This window comes from Balaenoptera ricei, chromosome 6 (genome assembly GCF_028023285.1).
Source record: "Balaenoptera ricei isolate mBalRic1 chromosome 6, mBalRic1.hap2, whole genome shotgun sequence".
NCBI classification, from domain to species: Eukaryota; Metazoa; Chordata; class Mammalia; order Artiodactyla; family Balaenopteridae; genus Balaenoptera; species Balaenoptera ricei.
The window spans coordinates 26,618,684-26,640,466 of NC_082644.1; the positions used below are offsets into that span (position 1 = coordinate 26,618,684).

Consider the following 21,783-nt stretch of genomic DNA (forward strand, 5'->3'; position numbering starts at 1 on the left):
GATTCTAAAGAGCAAGTGTATGTAATGCAGACAGGAAATTAACAAACTTGTAAGCAGGGCTTGCAGGCTAGGATTTAGATGGAAGTGGGCTTGTCTGAATGGGGATTGGACACTGGTGGATAAACTCTTGGCACTGTGTCAAGGTGCACATCCATCTCATGGGTAGTGGACTTTTAACACCTAGAAAAACCAGGGCTCTAGGATGTTTAGTCCCTTTAACATAAGGAAAGAGAAGAAGATTTTCTGCCTTCTTGTTCCTTACTTCTGTCCTTACCCCTACTAAGCCAAGATGTTCAGTGCTATATGATGGCTGTTCCAAATCCATTTCATCCAAAGAGCCTGCAGATTTTGTGTATGTTTACAATTGTGTTTTCTGTTGGAGCCAAGATGCACACTTGAGTCTCGTCACTCCAAGTTCTCTTTCTCATAAGGATGAGTAACTGATAATAGCTTAGTATGTTCTAATTTTTTGGTAGTGTTGCCAGATAAAATACAGGTTTCGAGTTAAACATAAATTTCAGATAAACAGGGAAAGAATTTGCAGTAAAACTATGTCCAAAATGTTGCATGGGACAAAGTTGTACTACAGATGAATTCATTGTTTATGTGAAATTCAAAAGTCAAATTCAGTTAGGCATTTGTTACTTTTCTTTACTAGATCGAGCCACCCTATTCTTTCAGGTGCTTTGAAATGTAAGAGACTGTAGAAATTCTTGTTCTAGGAATCTAGTGCAGAAACAGAGGAGCCACGATACCCGTACAAAGGCAATCATTGGAAATATCCTCAGATATATAGGAACATATATGAATTTTCAACTAGAAAAAAAATGAAGGCATTTTAAAAAATGAAAACAGATTGCCTTCGTTTTTAGTTGCATGACGTATCTCTGGGAAGATTTTAATGAAAGAGATAACACTGGTTTCCTCCGGGAAAGAGGATTGGGTTGACAGGGGAAAGAGGTGGGAGGAGGACTTGCCACTGCATATTCCATTTTGCACAATTTAATTTTGAACCATGAGAAGGTGTTACTCGCTTAAAATATTACACTAAAATCATTTAAAAGGTAAAAAACTAAATCTTTTACAACCATGGAATACTATGAGAAAGACATTTAGTGAATTCTGGTCTTGGACATGGGGGCTGCATGACGGTTTTTTGATGGACGGGGGCTTTCCAGCACAAAGGGTCATTAGTAAGGCTGGTCCTGCTGGATGTTGGTTGGAGCACAAGGACCACTCCCTTAGGAGTGATGTACATACAGCAGTCAAAGACACTGGATCTGCTGAGACAATCCTAATTTCAAATACTCAGTTCCATGTGGCCATAAATACCCAAGTGTTTATCAGACTAACAGTCCTGAATTTTGATCAGAAAGTCTAGTCTCTGTTGAAGTAAGTCAAGAGCCAGGTAGGAAGCAGAGTGTGTTGAGGGACACAAAACTAGGTTGATGGAAAAAGAAGTGAAAGGAAGCGAACATCAAGTCCAACCTCGGTGCCGTGAATGAAGAAAACAGTTTATAAACTGGGTAAAGAGGCACACGCCAATTGTGTTGCCACTGTGTGAGGTGGAAGGAACTTCCGGTTCTTGCCTACCTGCCAGAGCCCTCGTGGAATGTCTCCCCACCCCCACCCTACCCAGACCCACGTGCCCTCTGCCCCTCCGCCACTGCAGAATGTTTAGATTCAAACCTGTCCCTCCTTCACTTGGATCCTGAGCGTCTGTTGAAGCAGGTCACTCTCTGGGTCCTGGTCTTGACTTTTCTCATTGAGGCTACCAGGCAGCAGTAGTCCGTGCCCAAGCCTGCAGGATGGCTTCAGAAGGAGGTAAGCCTATAGGCTGGGGGTGTGTTCTCAGAGACCCTGCCATCCCTCACATCCTTCGGGTTCACACGTGACACTTCACGGTGGGCACACAGTTGGACTGAAGTAGAGGGAGAAGAGAGCACTGGACACACGAGGACATTTCACCTGGGGAGACTGGGGAGCCTGAAGAAACCTGAGACTGCACTGGGGAGGAGGGGTCATTGGAGGTGGATCAAGAGGAATTGCCCTGGCTATGGAGAAAGGATGGCAGCAGGCAGGTTGATTCTTTCTAGAAGGGAGACAAGCCACTTTGAAACGTGTGTGTAAGGATGTGTGTGATGTCCTGGTGGTGACACAGGGAGGGTCATGAGGAAAGCCTAGACGTGTCTTGTGTTCCTGAGGCACCTGAAGCTTGCCTCACCATATCTTTCTAAGGGATTTGAACAGGAGCATACTGTATCTAAGGGGGCCGTGGGGAGAGATGGTCTTGGTGAGAAAACTATTCAGTGGGGCTGTGTGTGGCCACACCTGCAGTGAAGTGTCCTCTCCGAGAGCTAGGCAGGAGGTTACTCTAACTGCCGCAGCCCACACCTCGTCCACTCCTCCCAGCCCAGAGCTCACTTCTCAGTTCAGGTAACTGTTGCTTTGGATTCAACAGGGGATGGGCAACCGTGTAACTTCAGCCAAGAGAGGGCTCAGATTCCTGAGTTGCTCTGAATTGTTCTTCCTTTTGTGGAATCGCAGTACTTCAGACCTACTTCATCTCGTCCCATATCTCATGGTGGACTCTCAGGCTGCCTTGAGAGGAAGAGTTTGTTCATATTTCATGTCACTCCTTCATGGACAGGGGACAGATGTGGAGTGGGGTTGTTATGGGTGGATTGTCTGTGAAGGCTGCTTCCTCTTTTAAAGGGGGAAGGAGTGTAGCCCAGGGGCAGGAAGACGATCTTCTGTGTTATTATTAAACGTCCTATGACACCTGTTCTAATTAATTAGGTGCACCGTGGTGTGTACCTTGTTCTCCTGAACAAGGATGTGTCCCAGACAAGTTGATCGCCATGGCACCTGGCTTATGCCTGCTTCTTAGATTGTCTTTCCATTATTGGGAGCTGGAAGGGGAAGGACCACAGGCGGTCTGTACTCCCACGACCAATGTAACATGACAATTCTTTGGCCCTTGTTTAATCCTCTGCAGCCTTCACTGGCTGTGAAATGACAGAATCTAAGGGACACGCACCTACTTCTCAGACCCCCCCAACCCGCGCCGCCTCCTAGGAACAGAACTCCTGAGTGATGACAGTGACTCTGGGCACTGGGGAGGGGGTGGCAGGACCTGGCCCATGTTACATGTCTGCTGTGGGTTGTTCTGAGATGCAGGTGCATTCTGGGCCAGTGTTAAGGGTTTGTATCAAGATTCCATTAGAGAGCTATTTTCCAGCATTTTGTTTTGTTTTGCGAGGCTAGGAAAGAAAGAGGGGATTTCTACTGAGCATCAGGAAAAGGAGGACTGAGGAGGAGGTGGGGCCCCAATATTTTACACAGTGCCTGTCCACAAAGGGCCTTTGGGGGCCTAGAACTTACCTTGGAGAAGGTCCCTACCTGCTAGTACGCCGGCTGAGGGGCATTTCTCACAGAGCGGATGTCCACCCAGTTCCAGGTCTTGGGAGACAGCCTGTGAGGCTTAGGTGCCAGGGGGTGCCTTAGGGAGGCTCTCCAAGTCAGTGCTTGCTGAGGCGATTTCTTCTCGGCAGACAGGGGTCAGGGACCTTGGTGGATGGGCACGGGGTCACCAGTGGAATAATTCTCAACTGGAGGTCAGGGCATGAAAATCACTTGAAGACATTTGCACGCTGCACAGTTTCCCTTGTCCAAGTGTCCCTCACCTGTGGAGATGTACACTCTGATGCCACAGAAAGCCTCAGTCCCACTTGCCCATTCTCCTCCTCCATTCACTCCTTTCCTTTGCCTCCACAGCATGGCCAGTGCTGGGAACGGATGTGACCATGAACCCCGGTGCCTCCTTGTCTACTTTCACGGCAGTGCCCTTCCCTCCACCCATTCCTGGCGCCCAGCACCGGCCACCCTGGCAGCAGCACCTGCCACGTCCCCTCACCCCAGCATTCCCTCCTGGCAGCAGCCTGCTGCTGCCAGCTTTCCCCAGGACGCCTTTGGTGGCTAATGGTGGCCGTGGCCCCAGTGCCCCTGGGGCTTGCAACCTCACTGTCCAAGTCAGGTCACAAGGGAGGCCAGTGGAGGCCCCCCAGACTCAGACCTTTGTCGTTACTCAGGCCCCCCTCAACTGGAGCGCTCCAGGGGCCCTCAGCAGGAGTGCTGCATGTCCTGCACCCGTATTCATAGCAACCCCTGTGATGGGGACCGTTGTGACTGCTCCAGCTGTTGGAGTTAGTCAGGCTGGCAAGGGAGGCTGGACCCCAGGCTTTCCTCCTCAAGCTCCACCACCAGCTGCCCAGCTGGCCCCTATCATTCGCCCAGTGAACTCTGGGCCATGGCCACATGGCACTTCCAGGGAGGGCCGCCTGGCCACCAACCAGTCCAACGCCTCACAGGATGGCTCCTCTAACACCCAGAGCGTGTACAGTAACTTCCGACGTTGGCAGCACCTCAAGCCCCTGGCCCAGAGACACTTTCACCGGAGTCCTGATGCAGAAGCTTTTTCCTGCTTTCTCATGTGAGTGAACGCTCAGGGGATCCTGAGCTTATGGGAGCTTTTAGATAAAGAGGAACTGGGGATGGACTCGCACGTTAGGTTTCTAGGGATACTGGAAGGAAGGTGTGAGGGCGATGTCCATGCTATGAGAAGGCACATTGTCGGTCACATGGGTGGGCCTACCAGTCCGTGACATCAGGACTGAAATGTGCCCTATCTCAACGGGCCCCACCACCCTGTGAGTCTGGCCAGCTTGCTCTTCCATGATTCTCATGGTAATATGGACTGAAGACCTGCAGTCAGAGAGGGTGATGGTGTAAGGTGAGGAGCCAAGGAGTGGATACCGCACTCTCCTGTGGTGCCGTCTCCTTTCATACAGGACTTGAGTGTACATGGCCAGGGGAGGTCACTTCAGAGGAGGGGGAGGAGCGCGGGGCCCAGGAGGGCGCTTTATGCATGCCTCCACTTCGTTGTGGAGAATTCCACGAGGAACAGGGTGATGGTAGAGCTCTCCTAAGGGCGTGGGCTCTCTCCCACTAGACTTGTGAGCCTGGCAGGCATTTCCATCCTAAACCTCCGGTCCCTCGTAAAAAGGGGACAATTACACTTCACTCAGAGGACTGTGCAGAAGATTCCTTGGGCTAATCTATGAAGTGTTAGCAGATTGCTTGGCACATGCCACGCCTCATTGATGATAGTGATTTTTATGATGAAAATGCAGCCTTGAAGAGGAAAAGAGCTCCCCAAGGCACAATGTCCCAGCTCTAGTCTGGGAGTGGGTGGTCATCCTTGAGTGAGTGTGAGGCGGTGACAGCAGTGGCCGGGAAGGCTTGTCTTTGCCCTCCCAGACACCCACCTCTCACCCTCCTGTCGCTCAGTCATGCTGTGTTGAGTGATGTGTGGTCCACATTGTCGGGTGGGGTCAGGCAGGTGGGGGCTGGGCTGTGCCCAGAGACTGACCCCGAGGGCTTACAGCCCAGTGCTTCGATCCCTTGCCCGCCTGAAGCCCAGCATGACGCAGGAGGAGGGACTGCGGAGGGCCGTGCAGGAATGGCGGCGCATAAGCAACCTTGACCAGATGATCTACTACAAGATGGCGGAAAAGTGAGTCAGCGTCCTGGGCCCAGGGGCTGCGTGGAGGGTGAGGCGAGTGGGTGAGGGCAGGGTCTGGCCGTGGGGGTGCTCATCAGAGAGGACAGAGGAGAAGGGCTGTCACCCAGCACAGGGTCCCCGCAGCCCAGGGGCCCTACTGTCCTCTAGAAACCCCTCCCTCACCTTGAGAGTTTGAGACTTCTGTCCTTCCTCCACCAGGAGCTCTGCCTTCCCCTGATTTTGACCTACCCTTGCCTTGACATGAAGGTCTCAGGACGGGGCAGGGTGAAGCTGTGAGTCCAGTAGGGGTCCAACTCCGGCCATATGGGCTGGGCCGGGGAAAGAGCTCCACCCGCCAGCCTGCTGCTTCCTTAGTGGTGGGTGGCTGGCGGCCACTGACATAGATTTGGGACCCCCTCTCCTTATGAAAAGTGGCCTAAGTGGGTACCCTGGAATCCCTGAAGAAGCTGGGGAAGCCAGCTGTCGTCAGCCCAAGGGTCTCCGGCCCTTCCAGTGTTTGCTCCATGGTAATCCCCTTGGTTTAAGAAACAAAACCAAACAAACGAGTGCCTCTCAGAGGAAAGGAAGGCCTCTCCTCTAAGCTCAGCATCCACATCATCCAGCCTCTCCTGGGCCCTGTCTCCAGGTTTACCTTCCAGGACTCTCATTCCCAGCCCAGGGTCCTGGATTCGGGCAAGGACCCCTGTGGGGAACACATGCCTGTTCCAGCCTCTGGCTGTCAGCCCTTCATGTGGTTCTGGATGGGGACGGGGGCATGAGGAGGGTGCCCCCTGGGTCAGCCATGTGTCCCGTTGACCTGGTTCAATTCAGCGACCTGGGTCTATGCTGTTGAATGCCCTCCAGTGCTGGTGAGGAAGGAAGGGTCCCAGATCTTGTTATCACTTCCAGGAGCAGCTCTCTGCTGTGGACAGCACCTCACAGGGCCTTGACGGCCCCAAGGCACATCCTCTCCCAGTGCCTCATTCTTGGCTGCCTTTGTTGGGTTCCAGAACCCAGGCCTTTTTCTCAGGGTGGCCTGTGTCTCCGTCACCCCCCAGGTTCATGGAATTTGCGGCCGAGGAGGAGATGCACATTCAGCATTTGCAGTGGATGCAGTGCGCGCAGGACCTGCCTCCTCCAGCCCCACCGAAGCTGGATCCTCGGGGGCCCCCAGCCCCGAAAGTGCGCCTTCAGCCAGGCACCCAGGTTCCCACTGGAGCGGAAGGCACAGGTAACAGGGGCCTAGGGTTGGCCACTGTCCCCATGTGGATCCTTTTCCTTCAAGACAGGGGCATTGGTCTTTCAACCAAAACAGCCACCGAGGCGGGGGGTCGGGGGGGTGGGGTCTCAGCTGCCCTTTGTCACTACGGGGTATTGCCTTGGTCAGTTTTGTAACTCCTCTCACACCTCCCTGTCAAAGGACCCCACACGAAGTCTGCCTAAGTAGTGGGCTTGAAGGGGAGACCCCTAGAAAATTGGAGGTTCCCCACTTCCTTACTTGTGACTCCCTTAGATGACCCCCTTACCTCCCCTCTCCAACTGTGCATGAGGCTTCAGATGGTCCTGACCCCTCCCACACCCACATCAACGTCCCCCAAACAATGCCCTCACCAACGTGCAGTCGGTGGTCAGGAGGTGGACCGGGAGTCCCTCACCTTCCTTCCCTTCCTCCTGCTCTGCCTCAGCCTGTGCTCCCAGGATGTCCGGCCCCAGGGCCCAGCCCTCGCACCCGAAGCCACACAGATCCCAGCGGACCCCGGAGCCCAAGGCACCCAAGGAGATTCCCCCTGAGGCTGTGAGGGAGTATGTGGACATCATGGAGGCGCTGGTGGGGCCCGTCCACTCAGCCACAGGCGAATCAGATACAGAATGTGGAAAGGACAGAAATGAGCTGAAGCAGGAAGAGGACGGCACCTACTTGGACCCGTGTCTCTTGAGCTACATTGACAAGCTGTGTTCTCAGGAAGACTTTGTCACCATGGTAGGCTGGGCCTGGAACCTGGGGTCTACAAGATGCCAGGGCATGGAACTCTCAGCACCCAAGATCTGGGTTCTGCTCAGGCCGATGGGACTTAAGCTCAGCTCCTTGTTCCTGAGCCTGGTGTTAGGGGAGGTTTACGCAGGTGTATGTGTGTATATGTTTGTGTCTGTGTGTATGCCTTTGTGTGTCTGTGTATGTGCATCTGTATATGTGCTCTTTTGTGTGTGACTGTGTATGTGCATGTGTGTGTGTGTGTGTGTGTGTGCTGACCATCCCCGCCTTGTGGAGGAGAGTGGGGGTGGGTCTCTGCTTTTCACTTTCCCTCCTGGTCTTCTTGTGTCACAGGCCACTCCTGGCCAAGGATGCTCACAGCCTCTTCTTTCTGTCTGAGGTGGAGGCAGTCATTCACCCTCGATTCCTGGCAGAATTGCTTTCCCCAGACCCACAGCTGGATCTCTTGGCCCTTGCTGAGGAGCTGGAGCAGGAGGAAGGACTCAACCCTAAAGAAGTGAGCCAGGGGACGGAGAGGGACAATCAGGGAGCCAGGGGACCCCAGGGGAGGGGGGACCGCAGGGGATCCAGGGGACAGGCGAAACCAGGTGGCCCAGGGGAGCCAGAGGAGGGAGGGATCGCAGGTAGAACAGGGGAGACAAGGGACACCCAGGAAGACCAGGGCACGGAGGGACCCCAGTGAGCAGGGGAGAGGTAGGGCCCCAGAGCAGGAGGCCCACATGGCTCTGTCCGTCCCTTCCTTGCCTCGGAGGCCTGGCATGGGGAAGGGCCCTTTCTGGGGTGGGTGCAGTGAAGGGTGATAGGAAGGAGAGGATGGGAAGCCGGGAGTGGAGGGAAGGACACAAAGCTGGGAATAAGGTGCAGGAGGATGGCAGGAATGCCACCGTGTCTGTATTTGGAGTCTAGTCCTGGGGTCACCCGTCCCCTCCTCCCCGCCAGGGACATTGTCCCACTGCCCAGTGCTACTCCTCTCACACGTGCGCGTGGAGCCGTCACTGTCCTCCTCCCTCCTACCAGCTGGTGCAGAAACGACTCCTGGCCTTGAAAGAGGACGAGGGTGGGCCGGCAGCCCCGAGCTACAGTGCACCCGGAATGGGCTCAAGTCCTTCTGAGTCCCACGCCGGCCAAGGTGCCCAGAGGCACGACCAAGACCGCCATCGAGGGGTCAGTGATGGAGCCTGCCCACCAGAGATTGATTTTGAGGCTCTTCATAGGCCCATCCGAACAGACACTGGCCCGTTCGGGCCCAAAGTCTTTGTTCCCTCTCGAGGACGTCAGGAGGTCTCTCCATTCCGGGCCGGACGGCCCTCCCCTCCCCAGGGTCAAAGGCGCACTGGCCCTCTACTGGGACCCAGGGATGCGTCTGTTCTCAGAGAGGCGTCTCCTGTTCGGGAGGCCCGAGGGCCCAGGGACGCGTCCAGTGAGGACGAGGAGGAGCTCCCCAGCCTGGCCTTCCTCTTTGCCTCTCCGCAGAGCCTGCTGCCTTGCTGGCTGTCCCAGAGTCCTGCCCCTGCCTCAGGCCTGGCCTCCCCTGGAGGTTGGGGGGCCCAGAGAGCTCCCCAGGCCCCCTCCCCTCAGAGAAGAGGCCCCAGCCCAGCTCCACCAGCCGCTCCCAAGTCGAGGAAGCGGGCTCTGTGTGGGCGCCCAGCCGCTGCTGAGAAGCTGCCCATCCCCGGGGCTGGCCACGGGGTCTCTGCGAGGCCAGCCTTGGCTCTGGGCCTGGCTCGCCCCTCACAGCCGAGAAAGAGAAAGCGTGACACTTTTGTCACAGGGAAGAGGAGGAAGAAGAAGAGGAAGCACTGCAGCCAGTAGGGAACAGCCGGGCCGGCCCTCCAGGGCGAGCCCCCCAGGGCGGCCCCCAGGGGAGCCTAGGGGCTCCTCCTCACCCCAGAGCTGATCCTGGAGGATGTGGGGGGAAGGGAGGGAGGGCAGGACAAGCAGGGCGGGGAGGGGAAGTGCGATTGTGGGGGGTTAGGGAGGTGGGGGAGGTGGGTGTGGGCAGGACCTTTGGAGTGATGTATGTAAATTGTGAATAAAGATAGTTTTCGTGGGAAATGCTCTCAGGCCACTGTCATCTTCTTCGTGTGGAGCTGCTCCGCAGAGAGCGAACCTGAGAGGAAGGAAGGGTGAGGGAGGTCACAGGAGCTATGGATCTACAGGTGGCCAAACCTTTCCTCCACATAGACAAGGACTCCTCAGGCTGCCCCTGGGAACCCACAGCTCTCACTTTCCCCAGGGACCCACTCATCATCCCCTTCTCTAAAGCCTGCTTGGCTAGGGGCCTTCTGGGGCATCTGTACCATCTTCTGCATCCCTGAACCGTCTGGGGAGGGAGAGCTGCTTTTGTGCCTCTCAGCCCTCTGGACACTAACCAGTTTCTAGGACGGAGCCTGGAGACGGCCCTTGTCTTTATGGAGCTGCTCTCTGCTTCCCTGAAGTGGCCAGGCGATGGCGCTGGGGTGACCCTCCGCTCATGCAGGGTTTCCTGTGTGGGTGGCCTGACCAGAGAGGAAAAGTCTTGGCCATGGGGACAGGACTGTCTGCCTCGTCATAGCGGGAGCGTTCTCTAGTCCCACTGGGATTATTGCAATGTGGAGAGTGGTTGAGGCAGCTACCTCTTAATCCCAGTGAGGATGCAACGAGGGGAATGGGCACGGGGAAATTCATGGGGCACCCGTTACAGGTGTGTCTAAGGGAAACGACAGTTGGGCCCCTTTGTGGAACTTGTGGGATTTCTGTGCAGCAGCATCTCGTTCAACTGAAGGAGGAGGACCCATCTGGCTGTGGCTGTGGGGACTGGCCTTAGGGGCCTAGGGGTGTGCAAAGACACCCCAGAACTACTGTCCCTTCCCTTTCCACCCATGGCTGGACATGTGTGTGTATTGGTATCAACACTGATTTGTATTCCCATAGAAAACAGTTCCTCCTGACAAACTATGACCGTGTTTCACAAGAACAGCTTGCTCACAGGGGCAGCAGGGGTGGGGGAGAGGTGTCTGTGGCCCCAGATCTGGGTGGGAGCTGGGATCCATGCTGAGGAGTGTGGAGGCCTCAGTCACCGTCCTGCGGTTGCCGGCAGAGACTTCGAATCATCAGAGCAGGGGAAATGACCCGCTCATAAGGGTGAGACGAGCAAACAATGAGGGCAGGGAGCAGACCCCTGCTGTCTCCCTGAACTGCCCCCCCTCCCAGTCTGCTTAGCTTCCGTCACAGCCTGTGCTGGCCCACCTCTGAAGCCCCTTCCTCCTAAAGCACTCAGATGCTCTGATCTTTTGTAGACCTGCCCTGGGCCTCACCCCCCTTCCCTGCTGGCCAAAGGCTCTTCTCCAGGTTCTGAGTTCTGATTCCTTCCCCAGGACCCAGGCAGGGGTTAGGACAACAGGGACTCCCTGAACATGACCCCTACACCATCAGCATGCAAAACTGGGGCCGCAGGCTTCCGCAGGTGGCATGGCTCTCTGCTGGACCCTGCAAAGAGCTTGGAGAAGAAAGGGGCTCATGTCTCTCCACCTCCACTAATCTGTAGGTCAGCCTCACAGGTCCTCCTCTGTCCAGGTGGGCAGCACATATGTGCTCCCAGCCCTCCTTGACCCTTTGTGAAAGAAAGTTTTTGCAGCTCAGTAGTCTATTAGTCAAGGTGTCTCAGGGCTTGTTCCTTTTGAAGCCCTACAGGAGAATCTGTTTCCTTTCCCTTTCTGTCTTCTAGAGGCTGCCTGCATTCCTTGGAATTAGTCCATTCTTCCATCTTCAAAGTGCATCACTTTAATCTCTGCTTCCCTCATCACATGGTCTCTCCAACTCTGACTCTTCCTGTGTCCCTCCTATACAAATCTTTGTGTTTATATATAGCCCACCCAGAAAATTTATGATAATCTCTTCATCTCAAGATTTTTTACTTGGTCACAGCTGCAAAGTCCTTTTTTCCATACAAGGTGACATTCACATATTGTCATAGGAGGGGTTAAACACGGACCTTTTTGGGGAACCGTAATTTACCCTACTAGAAGAAATCCACAAGAATACCTACCATCAGAATCCACATGAATAACAGACTATGACCAAGTGGAATTTATTCCAGGGATGCAAGCCTGGTTCAATGGTAAAAAATCATCAATGTAATCTACCATATTGAGTCTAAAGGAACACATACTGTCACACCAATTAATACAGAAAAGGCATTTAACGAAATTCAACACCCATTCATATTAAAAATGCTCAGAAAACTAGGAATAGAAGGTCACCACCTCAACCTAATAAAGAACATCTACAAAAAACCTACTTCTAACATCACATGAAATGGTGAAAGAATGAATGTTTTTCCCTGAGTTCAAAAACAAGGTTAGAATGTCCACTCTCATCTCTTAGTTTTCAATGTAGTACTTTAGATTCTAGTTAGTGTAGTGCAGCAAGAAAAGGAAAACAGAGGCATACATATTAGAAAAGAAGAAATATAATTGTCATTATTTACAGATGACATAATTGTCTACATAGAAAATTCCAAGGAATGTATAAGAAAACTCATAATAAATTATAATAAATTGCTGTAGCAGGATCTCAGAATGTAAGATCTATATGTAAACATTAATACACAACATTGATCATATTTCCATATACTAGTAACAAACTGAACGATTGAAAACCAAAATTTAAAACGTAGTAAATAGGTTCCAGTTCAAGGTGGCAACATAGGAAGATCCTGAACCCACCTCCTCCCACAAACGCACCAAATCTACAGCTACATATGGAAAACTTTCCTCTGAAAAAAACTAAAAGATGGTGGAGCAACCCCTTCACATCAGGAAAACCAGAGGGAAACCACATCAAAACAGGTAGGAAAGGCTGAGACACAATTTTTCCATAAATCCCATCCCTGGTGTGGAGACACACAATCAGGAAGGAGCTCAAAACCTGGAACTTCTCCCTGAGAGGTGAAGGGTTTGGACCCCACACTGGGCACTCCAACTTTTAAGGCTGGCACCTGAGAGATAGACCCCCAAAACATCTGACTTTGAAGACCAACAAGGCACATCCCATGAGACCCACAGGGCTGTGGTGGACTGAGGAACAGCTCTTAAAGGGCCTGTGCACAGACTCACCTGCCCCAGGGCCAAGTGCAGAAGCAGCCCTTTGAAAAGCACTCTGACTTTTTGTGAAAGAGACTCACTTCCCAATTTTAAAGCATTAATCTGAGGAACAGGGGCCTGCTGGAATACTCCCCAGGGACAGAGGCTGGCGGGTGCCATCTTCCTGCTCTCTCTCTGCCTTGATAAAGCTGAAAGGTGCCATCTTTTTCCCCCTTTTCCCTTTCCTGCAGGTGACAACTTTGTGCTCCAGCCAGCTGGCTCCTTCTTCCCTGCTCTTCCTCTGTCTTGCTATATATATATTTTTTTCTTCTTCTTCTTTTTCTTTTTTTCTTTTCCCTTTTCCCCTTCATTCAGATGGTGTCATCTTTGCACTCTTCCCACCGCCTCACTCCAGCCAGTAAGCATCATCTTCACACTTTCCTTCTGATGTGCTCCAGAGAGCCAGAATCTCCAAGACGGGAGATCCCACTTTTGTGGCCTCCACTCAGGGGATGCTCCTTGATCACCTGGCTCTAGAGGCCAGGAGGGATCTCTTTTCTGCATCCCATGGGACTGTAACAATTGGAGAGACAGTTCTTGGCAGGATACCACCCCCAGGATGTACCACTACACATCAGACTGAGACACAGTCCCAGCCTTTACATGAAAAAGGCCTATTTGCTAGTAGGGACAAGACTTAAGAGCAGGCTTCAGGTTCAGCACACATCTAGAGGCTACGGATGTGCTCTCAAGGAAGGTAGGCTGGGGGTACCATCTTTCCACCCTCACTCTGCCTTACTACAGTTCACTGGTATCTCCCAGAATGGAGCTTGTACACTTATCTGAAGCCCTGTTTTCTTGTGACTGCTCCCCAGGGAATATCTTCAGATTGCTTGCTTCTGGGGCCCAGCAAGGCTTACACTTGCAATCTCACAGGACTGAATATATTTGCATTCTTTAAAAGCTGTTACCAAATTGTCTGGCTTCCTATCAACCTGAATCTAGGTGCTGACTGAGATCCTCCAGTTTGGGATGCTCACTGGTCTTGGCACACCCTCAACTGCTGGGAGGGTGTGCCAAGTCTATTAAAAATAAACTGCTTAGACAATCACAAAGGTTTGAGAGGCAACCAAGAGTAGACAGCGTTAAATGACAAGGTTCATCTGTCACACAGCTCTTCAAGACTGGGAGATGTGACTATTGCACTTAATGCGTAGAAACCAACACAGAGAGTCAAGCAAAATGAAGAAAGAGAGGACTATACTCCAAAAAAAGAACAAGATAAAACCTCAGGAAAAAATCTTAATGAAATGAACGTAAGTAATTTACTTGATAAAGAGTTCAAAGTTATGGTCATAAAAGTGCTCACTGAACTCAGAAGGAAAATGGATGAAAACAGTGAGAACTTCAACAAAGAAATAGAAGATATAAGAAAGTTCCAAATAGAAGTCACAGAACTGGAGAACGCAATAACTGAACTTAGAAATACAGTAGATGAAGCACAAGAAAGAATAGGTGAACTCAAAGACAGGTCAGAGGAACTCATCCAATCAAAGAATAAGGAAGAAAAAAGAATGAAAATAATTAATATAGCTTAAGGGATTTATGGCACATCAAATGGAATAACATTCACCTTATAGGAACTCCAGGAGAAGAGAAAAAGGGGCAGAAAATATTTGTAGAAATAATATCTGAAAACTTTTCCTAACCTGGGGAAAGAAACAGACATCCAGATACAGGAAGCCCAGAGAGCTCCAAAGCAGATCAACCTAAAGAGATCCATACCAAGAAATATTAAAATTAAAATGTCAAAGTTAAAGATAACAAGGGAATCTTAAAATCACCAAGAGAAATACAACTTGTTACGTACAAAAGAACTTCCATAAGACTATCATCAGATTTTTTAGCAGATATGTTACAACTCAGAAGGGAGTGGCACAATATATTCAAAGTGCTGAAAGAAAAATCTTTCCAACCAAGAATACTTCACCCAGCAAATACTTCACCCAGTTATATTCAGAACTGAAGGAGAGATAAAAGAGTTTTCCAGATGACTAAACGTTAAAGGAGTTCATCACCACTAACTCAGCCTTACAAGAATTGTTAAAAGAACTTCTTTAAGCTGAAAAGAAAGGCCGCTAATTAGTAACAAGAAAACACATGAAAGTATAAATCTCACCAGTAAAGGTAAGTGTGTATCGTAAAGGTAGTGGATTAATGAATTATAAAGCTGTATGAAGGTTAAAAGACAAAACTCGTAAAAAGACTTATAATTAAAATAATTAGTTAAGGGATATACAACATAAAAACATGTAAAATATGTCATCAAAAACATAAAATGTGAGGAGGGAGGAGTAAAAACTTTGACCTATAGAATGCATTCAAACTTAAGTTGTTATCAACTTAAAATAGACTGTTAAAAATATAAGTTGTTATATGTGAGCTTCATGGTAACCACCAAGCAAACACCTAGAGTAGATGCACAAAAGATAACAAGAAAGGAATCTAAACATACAACTAAAGAAAGTCATTAAGCCGCTAAGGAAGAGAGCAAGAGAAGAAAGGAACAGAGAAATCACAAAATAGCCAGGAAACAATTAACAAGATGGCAATAAATACATACTTATCAATAATTATTTTAAATGTAAATGGACTAAAGGCTTTAATCAAAAGACATAGGGTGGCTGAATGGATTAAAAAAGAAGACCCATCTATATGTGGCCTATAAGAAACTCACTTCAGAGCTAAAGACACACACAGACTGAAATTGAAGGGATGGAAAAAGATATTCCATGCAAATGGAAACCAAAAGAAAGCTGGGGTAGCTATCTATAATTATATCAGAAAAAATAGACTTTAAAACAAGAGACAAAGAAGGACATTACATATGGATAAAAGGGTCAATCCAATAAGAGTACATAACATTTGTAAATATTTATGCATCCAACATAGGAGCACCTAAATAAATAAAGCAAATATTAATAGGCCTCAAAGGAAAAATAGCAATACCATAATAGTACGGGACTTGAGTATCGTACTTACATCAACAGATATATCATCCACACAGAAAATCAATAAAGAAAGATTGGCTTTAAATGACATGTTAGATCAGATGGATTTAACATATATATATAACATTCCATCCAAAAGCAACAGAATATACATTCTTCTCAAGTACACATGGAACATTCTCCAGGATAGATCATATGTAAAGCGAAAACCAAATCTTAACAAATTGAAGAAGATTTAAATTATATCAAGCTCCTTTTCTGACTACAGTGGTATGAAACTAGAAATTGATTACAAAAAGAAAACTGGAAAATTCACAAACATGTGGAGAGTAAACAACAAATTCCACAATACAGTAAAATGGTCATCTAACATGATCCAGTGAGATTTATTCCTAGGATGCAAGGATGGTTCAATATCTGCAAATCAATCAATGTGATATACCACATTAACAACTTGAAGAATGAAAATCATATGCTCCTCTCAATAGATGCAGAAAGACTTTTGAGAAAACTCAACATCAATTTATTATAAAAACTCTCAATGAAGTGGGTATAGAGGGAGCATACCTCAACATAATAAAGACCATATATGACAAGCCCACAAATAACATCATATTCAACAGTGAAAAGCTGAAAGCTTTTCCTCTAAGATCAGAAACAAGACAAAGACGACCACTGAAGTCCTAGCCAGGGCAATTATGCAAGGAAAAGAAATAAAAGGCATCCAAACTGGGAAGAAAGAAGTAAAACTGCTACTATTTGCAGATGACATGACACAATATATAGAAAACCCTAAAGACTCCATCGAAAAACTGTCAGAACTAATAAATGAATTGAGTAAATTTGCAGGATATAAAATCATTATACAGAAGTATGTCACATTTCTACACACTAATAACAAACTAACCAAAAGAGAAGTTAAGAAAACAATCCCATTTACAATTGTATCATAAAGAATAAAATAAGAATAAATTTAACCAAGGAAGTGAAAGACCTGTACACTGAAACTATAAGACATTGATGAAATAAACTGAAGAAGACACAAAGATACCCCATGCTCATGTATTGGAAGAATTGATATTATTAAAATGTCCATACTCCTCAAACAATCTACAGATTCAATAAAACTCAATCAAAATTCCAGTGACATTTTTCACAGAAACAGAACAAACAATTCTAAAATTTGTATGGAACCACAAAAGGCCCTGAAAATCTTGAGAAAGAAGAAGAAAGCTGGAAAATGCATGCTCCCTGATTTCAAACTATATTTCAAAGCTATAGTAATCAAAACAGTATAGTATTGGTATAAAGGGAGACACATATCAATGAAAAAGATAGAGAGCCCAGAAATAAACCCATTCATATATGGTCAATGAATTTACAACAAAGGAGCCAAGAGTATACAATAGATAAAGGACAGTCTCTTCAATAAATGGTGTTAGGAAAACTGGACAGCCACATACAAAAAATGAAACTGGACCAGTATCTTACACCATACACAAATTCAACTCAAAATGGATTAAAGACTTGAATGTAAGACCTGAAACCATAAAAACTCCTAGAATAAAACATAGGCAGTAAGCTCCTTAACATCAATCTTGTCAATGATTTTTGTTTTTTCTTTTTGGGATTTGACACCAAAAGCAAGGGCAACTAAAGCAAAAATAAACAAGTGGAAGTACATCAAACTAAATAGCTTCTGCACAGCAAAGGAAACCATCAATAGAGTGAAAAGGCAACCTAGTGAATAGGAGAAAATATTTGCAAATCATCTACCCAATAAGGGGTTAATATCCAAAGCATGTAAAGAATTCATACAACTCAAAAACAAACAAAAAAATTCCAATTAAAAAATAAGCAGAGGATCTGAAAAGACATTGTCCAAAGACGATATACAATTGGCTAACAGGTACACAAAAAGATGCTCAACATCATTAGTCATCAAGAAATTGCAAATCAAAACCACAATGAGGTATCACCTTATACCTGTTAGAATGGCTATTATCAAAAGCGAAGAAATAATAAGTGTTAGCAAGGATAGGGAGAAAAGGGAAACTTTGTGCACTGCTTGTGGGAATGTAAATTTGTGTAGCCATTATGGAAAACAGCATGGAGTTTCCTCAAAAATTAAAAATAGAACTACCATATAATTCCGCAATTCCACTTCTGGATATTTAGCCAAAGAAAATAAAAACGCTAACTTGAAAAGATATATGCAACCCTATGTTCACTGCAGCATTATTTACAATAGTCGAACTATGGAAACAACCAAAATGTCCAGTGATGAATAAATGGATAAAGAAAATGTGAGATATATATATATATATGTGTGTGTATGTATATATATATATATATGTGTGTGTATATATATATATATATATATATATATATATATATATATATATATATATAATGGAATATTATTCAGCCATAAAGAAGAATAAAATCTTGCCACTTGTGACAGCATGGATAGACCTTGAGGGTGTTATGCTAAGCAAAATAAGTCACACACAGAAAAACAAATACTGTATGATCTCACATATATGGAATAATGAAAAACAAACAAAACAGACTCACAGATACAGGGAACAGTTTGGTGGTTGCTGGAAGTGGGGCGTGAGGAAGGTGGGCAAAAAGGCTGAAGGTAGTCAAAACATACAAACTTCCAGTTATAAAATAAATACTATAAATCATGTGGATGTAATGTAAAACACGGCAACTCTAGTTAAAAATACTGTACTGCATATTTGAAAGTTTCTAAGAGAATAGATCTTAAAAGTTCTTATCACAAGAAAAAAATTGTAACAATATATGATGGTGGATGTTAACTAGATTTATTGTGGTCATAATTTTGCAACATATAGAAATATTGAATCATTATGTTGTCCACTTGAAACTAATATAATGTTGTATGTCAGTTATACCTCAGCTTAAGAAAAATAAAAAGTGCTACAAATAAATATAAATAAATAAATATATACAATAACTGCCTTCAAAATGAGATGTTTAATATAAATGTTTAAAAAATGTAGATCTGTATAATGAAACCTACAAAACTTTGATGAAAACAATTAAACAAGTGGTAAAAAGAAAAGTACAGAGGCATATTATTTTCATGGATTGGAAGACTCAATATGGTAAAATATTAATTCTTCCCAAATTGATCTGTAGGTTTAAATGCAATTCCTATCAACTCCCAACAGGTTTTTTTTGGTCACAATAGACAAGCTTATTCTAAAACTTATATCAAAAGTTAAAGGAAGAAAGATGGCAGCAAAATGATGGTCTAGGAAGTTTCAAACTCTTGTTTGCCTACAGAAACATTCAAAACAAAAACCGATCAGAAGCTTCTAAACCAACTCTGTAAGAGCTCTGGAAAATCATCAAAGGTTTCCACAACCAAGCAAATGCCCAATTGGAGAAAATCATCGCCAAAGAGATAGGAAAGTTTTGTGGCCATTTACCTACTCTTGTTCCACTCCTCCCAACATAACAGTGGTCTTAGTCTTGAGCCAGCAGCAGCCTGGTTTCCAGTTCTCCAATTCCAACTGGTTGGAGCAGAGTAGACCTTATTTACAAATTATTGTGTACCACTATTCCAACCTGTCAGGGGGAAAACTGAAAGCCTGAAAGCCTGAAGCAAAATGCTCTTGTCTGTTTTGCATAACACAGAACACAGAAAAATGGCAGGTGCTACTTGTAAAGCTACAAGGCAACTGTAAATGAACAGATGCCTGGGTCAAGAGATTCTGGGTGGAGAAATATAATAGACCATTTAAAGCCCAAGGTAGAAGCTGGAAGTGAGACTATTTGGGAAATTAGGACTTTCAAAGCAGCCTGTATGCAGGGGAATTTAGAAAGCCACACGCAGGGCCAGGCATGACATGCTCAGAAAAGTCCTGAGAAGACCTCAAGCTTTCACCTCAGGCTAATCCCTAGGCTCAGAGCAAGCCTAGCTAAGTGGTGAACAAGGACCCCAGCACAGAGCCAATCTGCCGAAATTGGTGGTGGCTGTTCCCTCTTTTTACATGTTTTTATTTATTATTTCAGCTCCTAGACTTCAAGGAAATCTCCATCAGAAAAAAAGCTGGGGGGCTGGAGTCAAGGTGGCAGAGTAGGAGGATGCAGAGTTGGCGTCTCCTCACAACTAGGACACCTACCAGGTGTTGGTGGGGGACCTCGGACACCTAAGAGGACTGGAGGAACCCCTGAGTGACCCAGTAGGACATGGGGGAGGGAAGGGGAAGGAGAAGTGGAGGCCAGATGGGACTGGTGCCCCTGAGGGGCAGCTGGAGGAGGGGAGGGATTCCCATGCACAGAGGGGCCCATTCACAACGAGGGGAACAACAGGGACAGGGAGAGACCCTCAGGGGATTGGAGGACCAGAAGGAAATGCGGCCTGCATTTCCCCCCACCCAGTGGGCCTCGGGGAGCCTGCAGATCCCAGGCCTGATGCTCCACACGACAAGGCCCCTTCTGGTCGCACTGAGCCTAGGCCCAGCACACCCGCCCCCCCCACCCAGGGCCTTTTCCTTTCCCATGTTAGGGAAGTTTTCAACTATAATCTCTGCAATATTTTCTCAGACCCTTTCCTTTTCTCTTCTTCTGGGACCAGTTTAATTAGAATGTTGGTACGTTTCATGTTGTCCCAGATGTCTCTAAGATTGTCTTCAATTCTGTTCATCCTTTTTTCTTTATTCTGCTCCTCAGGAGTTATTTCGACCATTTTGTCTTCCAGATCACTTATTCGTTCTTCTGCCTCAGTTATTCTGTTACTGATTCCTTCTAGTGTATTTTTCATTTCAGTTATTGTGTTGTTCATCTCTGTTTGTTTGTTCTTTAGTTCTTCTAGATCTTTGTTAAACATTTCTTGTATCTTCTCAATCCATACCTCTAGTCTATTTCCACGATTCTGGATCATCTTTACTATCATTACTCTGAATTCTTTTTCAGGTAGATTGCCTATTTCCTCTTCATTTATTTGGTCTTGTAAGCTTTTACCTTGCTCCTTCTTCTGTGACATATTTTGTTGCTGTCACTTTTTTTTTTTTTTTAATGAGTGGGATTTTGTTCCTCTGTTATTGATTGTTTGGCCTGAGGCTTCCAACACTGGAGTTTGTAAGCTGTTGGGTAGAGCTGGGTCTTGGTGCTGAGATGAGGACCTCTGGGAGACCGCACTCTGATGAATATTCCACGGGGTCTGAGCTTCTCTGTTAGTCCAGTGGTTTGGACTCAGAGCTCCCACTGCAGGAGCTTTGGCCTGACCCCCGGCTCGTGAACAAAGATCCCACCTTTGCGGTTCTTTTGTGAATAAGGACACTCCAAACCTAAAAGGTCATTATTTTCTGCTGGGTTCTGCCTCCACTGGGTTCCACCTCTGCTGGGTTCTGCTGGAGCAAACTATCTTTTAATAGTTTTGGTGAATTTAGCATATGACTTCAATTTTGGTGAATTTAGCATATGACTTCAATTCCTCTCCATTCCCCAAACACAGACTCACTCCCTCTGCTCATCTCTAGAGAAGTCTGCAGACCTTTTGTGCTGCCCATCAGGTCTGGCCCCACCCCCTGTCCCTTTGGACTCACCACACCACACATGGGCCCATGCTCCAGGAACCTAGGGTGGCCTGCTCTCTGCTCCTTTTGTTTTAATTTGCATCAGATGTCAGAGGATGGTGCTTTTGGTTGCCCTACAACTGTCTTGGGGGGTGCTTCCTTGCCTAATTTCATTTAATCTTTACAATAAGCCCACAAATTTAGAAATCACTTGATTGCAAGTGACCACAATCTCATGCACACTATCTGAAGCCAAAAGCAGAGGGGTTTCCTAGGAGACAAAGTGACAGAGCTAGCCTCCCCATGCTTGGAGTAGCAGAATGATGTCTCAGACCTAAAGGTACCCTCTCTGTACCTTCAGAGCTGCCTGAAGCACCATCTCTACTTCTCAGAGCAGCTGTCACTTCCTCCTGGTTCCACGTGTTCCCTTTACTTGCTCATGACCCCAGCAGGACAGTCCCTAAAATGCAGCCTTCACTCCAGGAGTTCCCTAACCTTCTGGTTCTGACCATCTCGGTCCTGGTATCTCTGGTTCTTGATTTTGGTGTCTCTAATGTGTTCAGCCTAAATAAGGTCACACTTCCTCTGAATACATGTG

General features: G+C 47.2%; 1 protein-coding gene across 1 annotated transcript in view; it reads left to right on the top strand.

The window, feature by feature from the left end:
- Nucleotides 1–1,808: 1,808 nt before the first annotated feature.
- Nucleotides 1,809–21,783, top strand: part of LOC132367750 (NUT family member 2G-like) — a 39,151-nt gene continuing 19,176 nt past the window's right edge. The window contains exons 1-8 of the mRNA XM_059926341.1: nt 1,809–1,824; nt 3,778–4,492; nt 5,447–5,575; nt 6,622–6,810; nt 7,277–7,544; nt 7,936–8,052; nt 8,574–9,093; nt 13,958–14,150. Coding sequence (XP_059782324.1) covers nt 1,809–1,824; nt 3,778–4,492; nt 5,447–5,575; nt 6,622–6,810; nt 7,277–7,544; nt 7,936–8,052; nt 8,574–9,093; nt 13,958–14,150 — 2,147 coding nt within the window. The remainder of the gene's footprint in view (nt 1,825–3,777; nt 4,493–5,446; nt 5,576–6,621; nt 6,811–7,276; nt 7,545–7,935; nt 8,053–8,573; nt 9,094–13,957; nt 14,151–21,783) is intronic.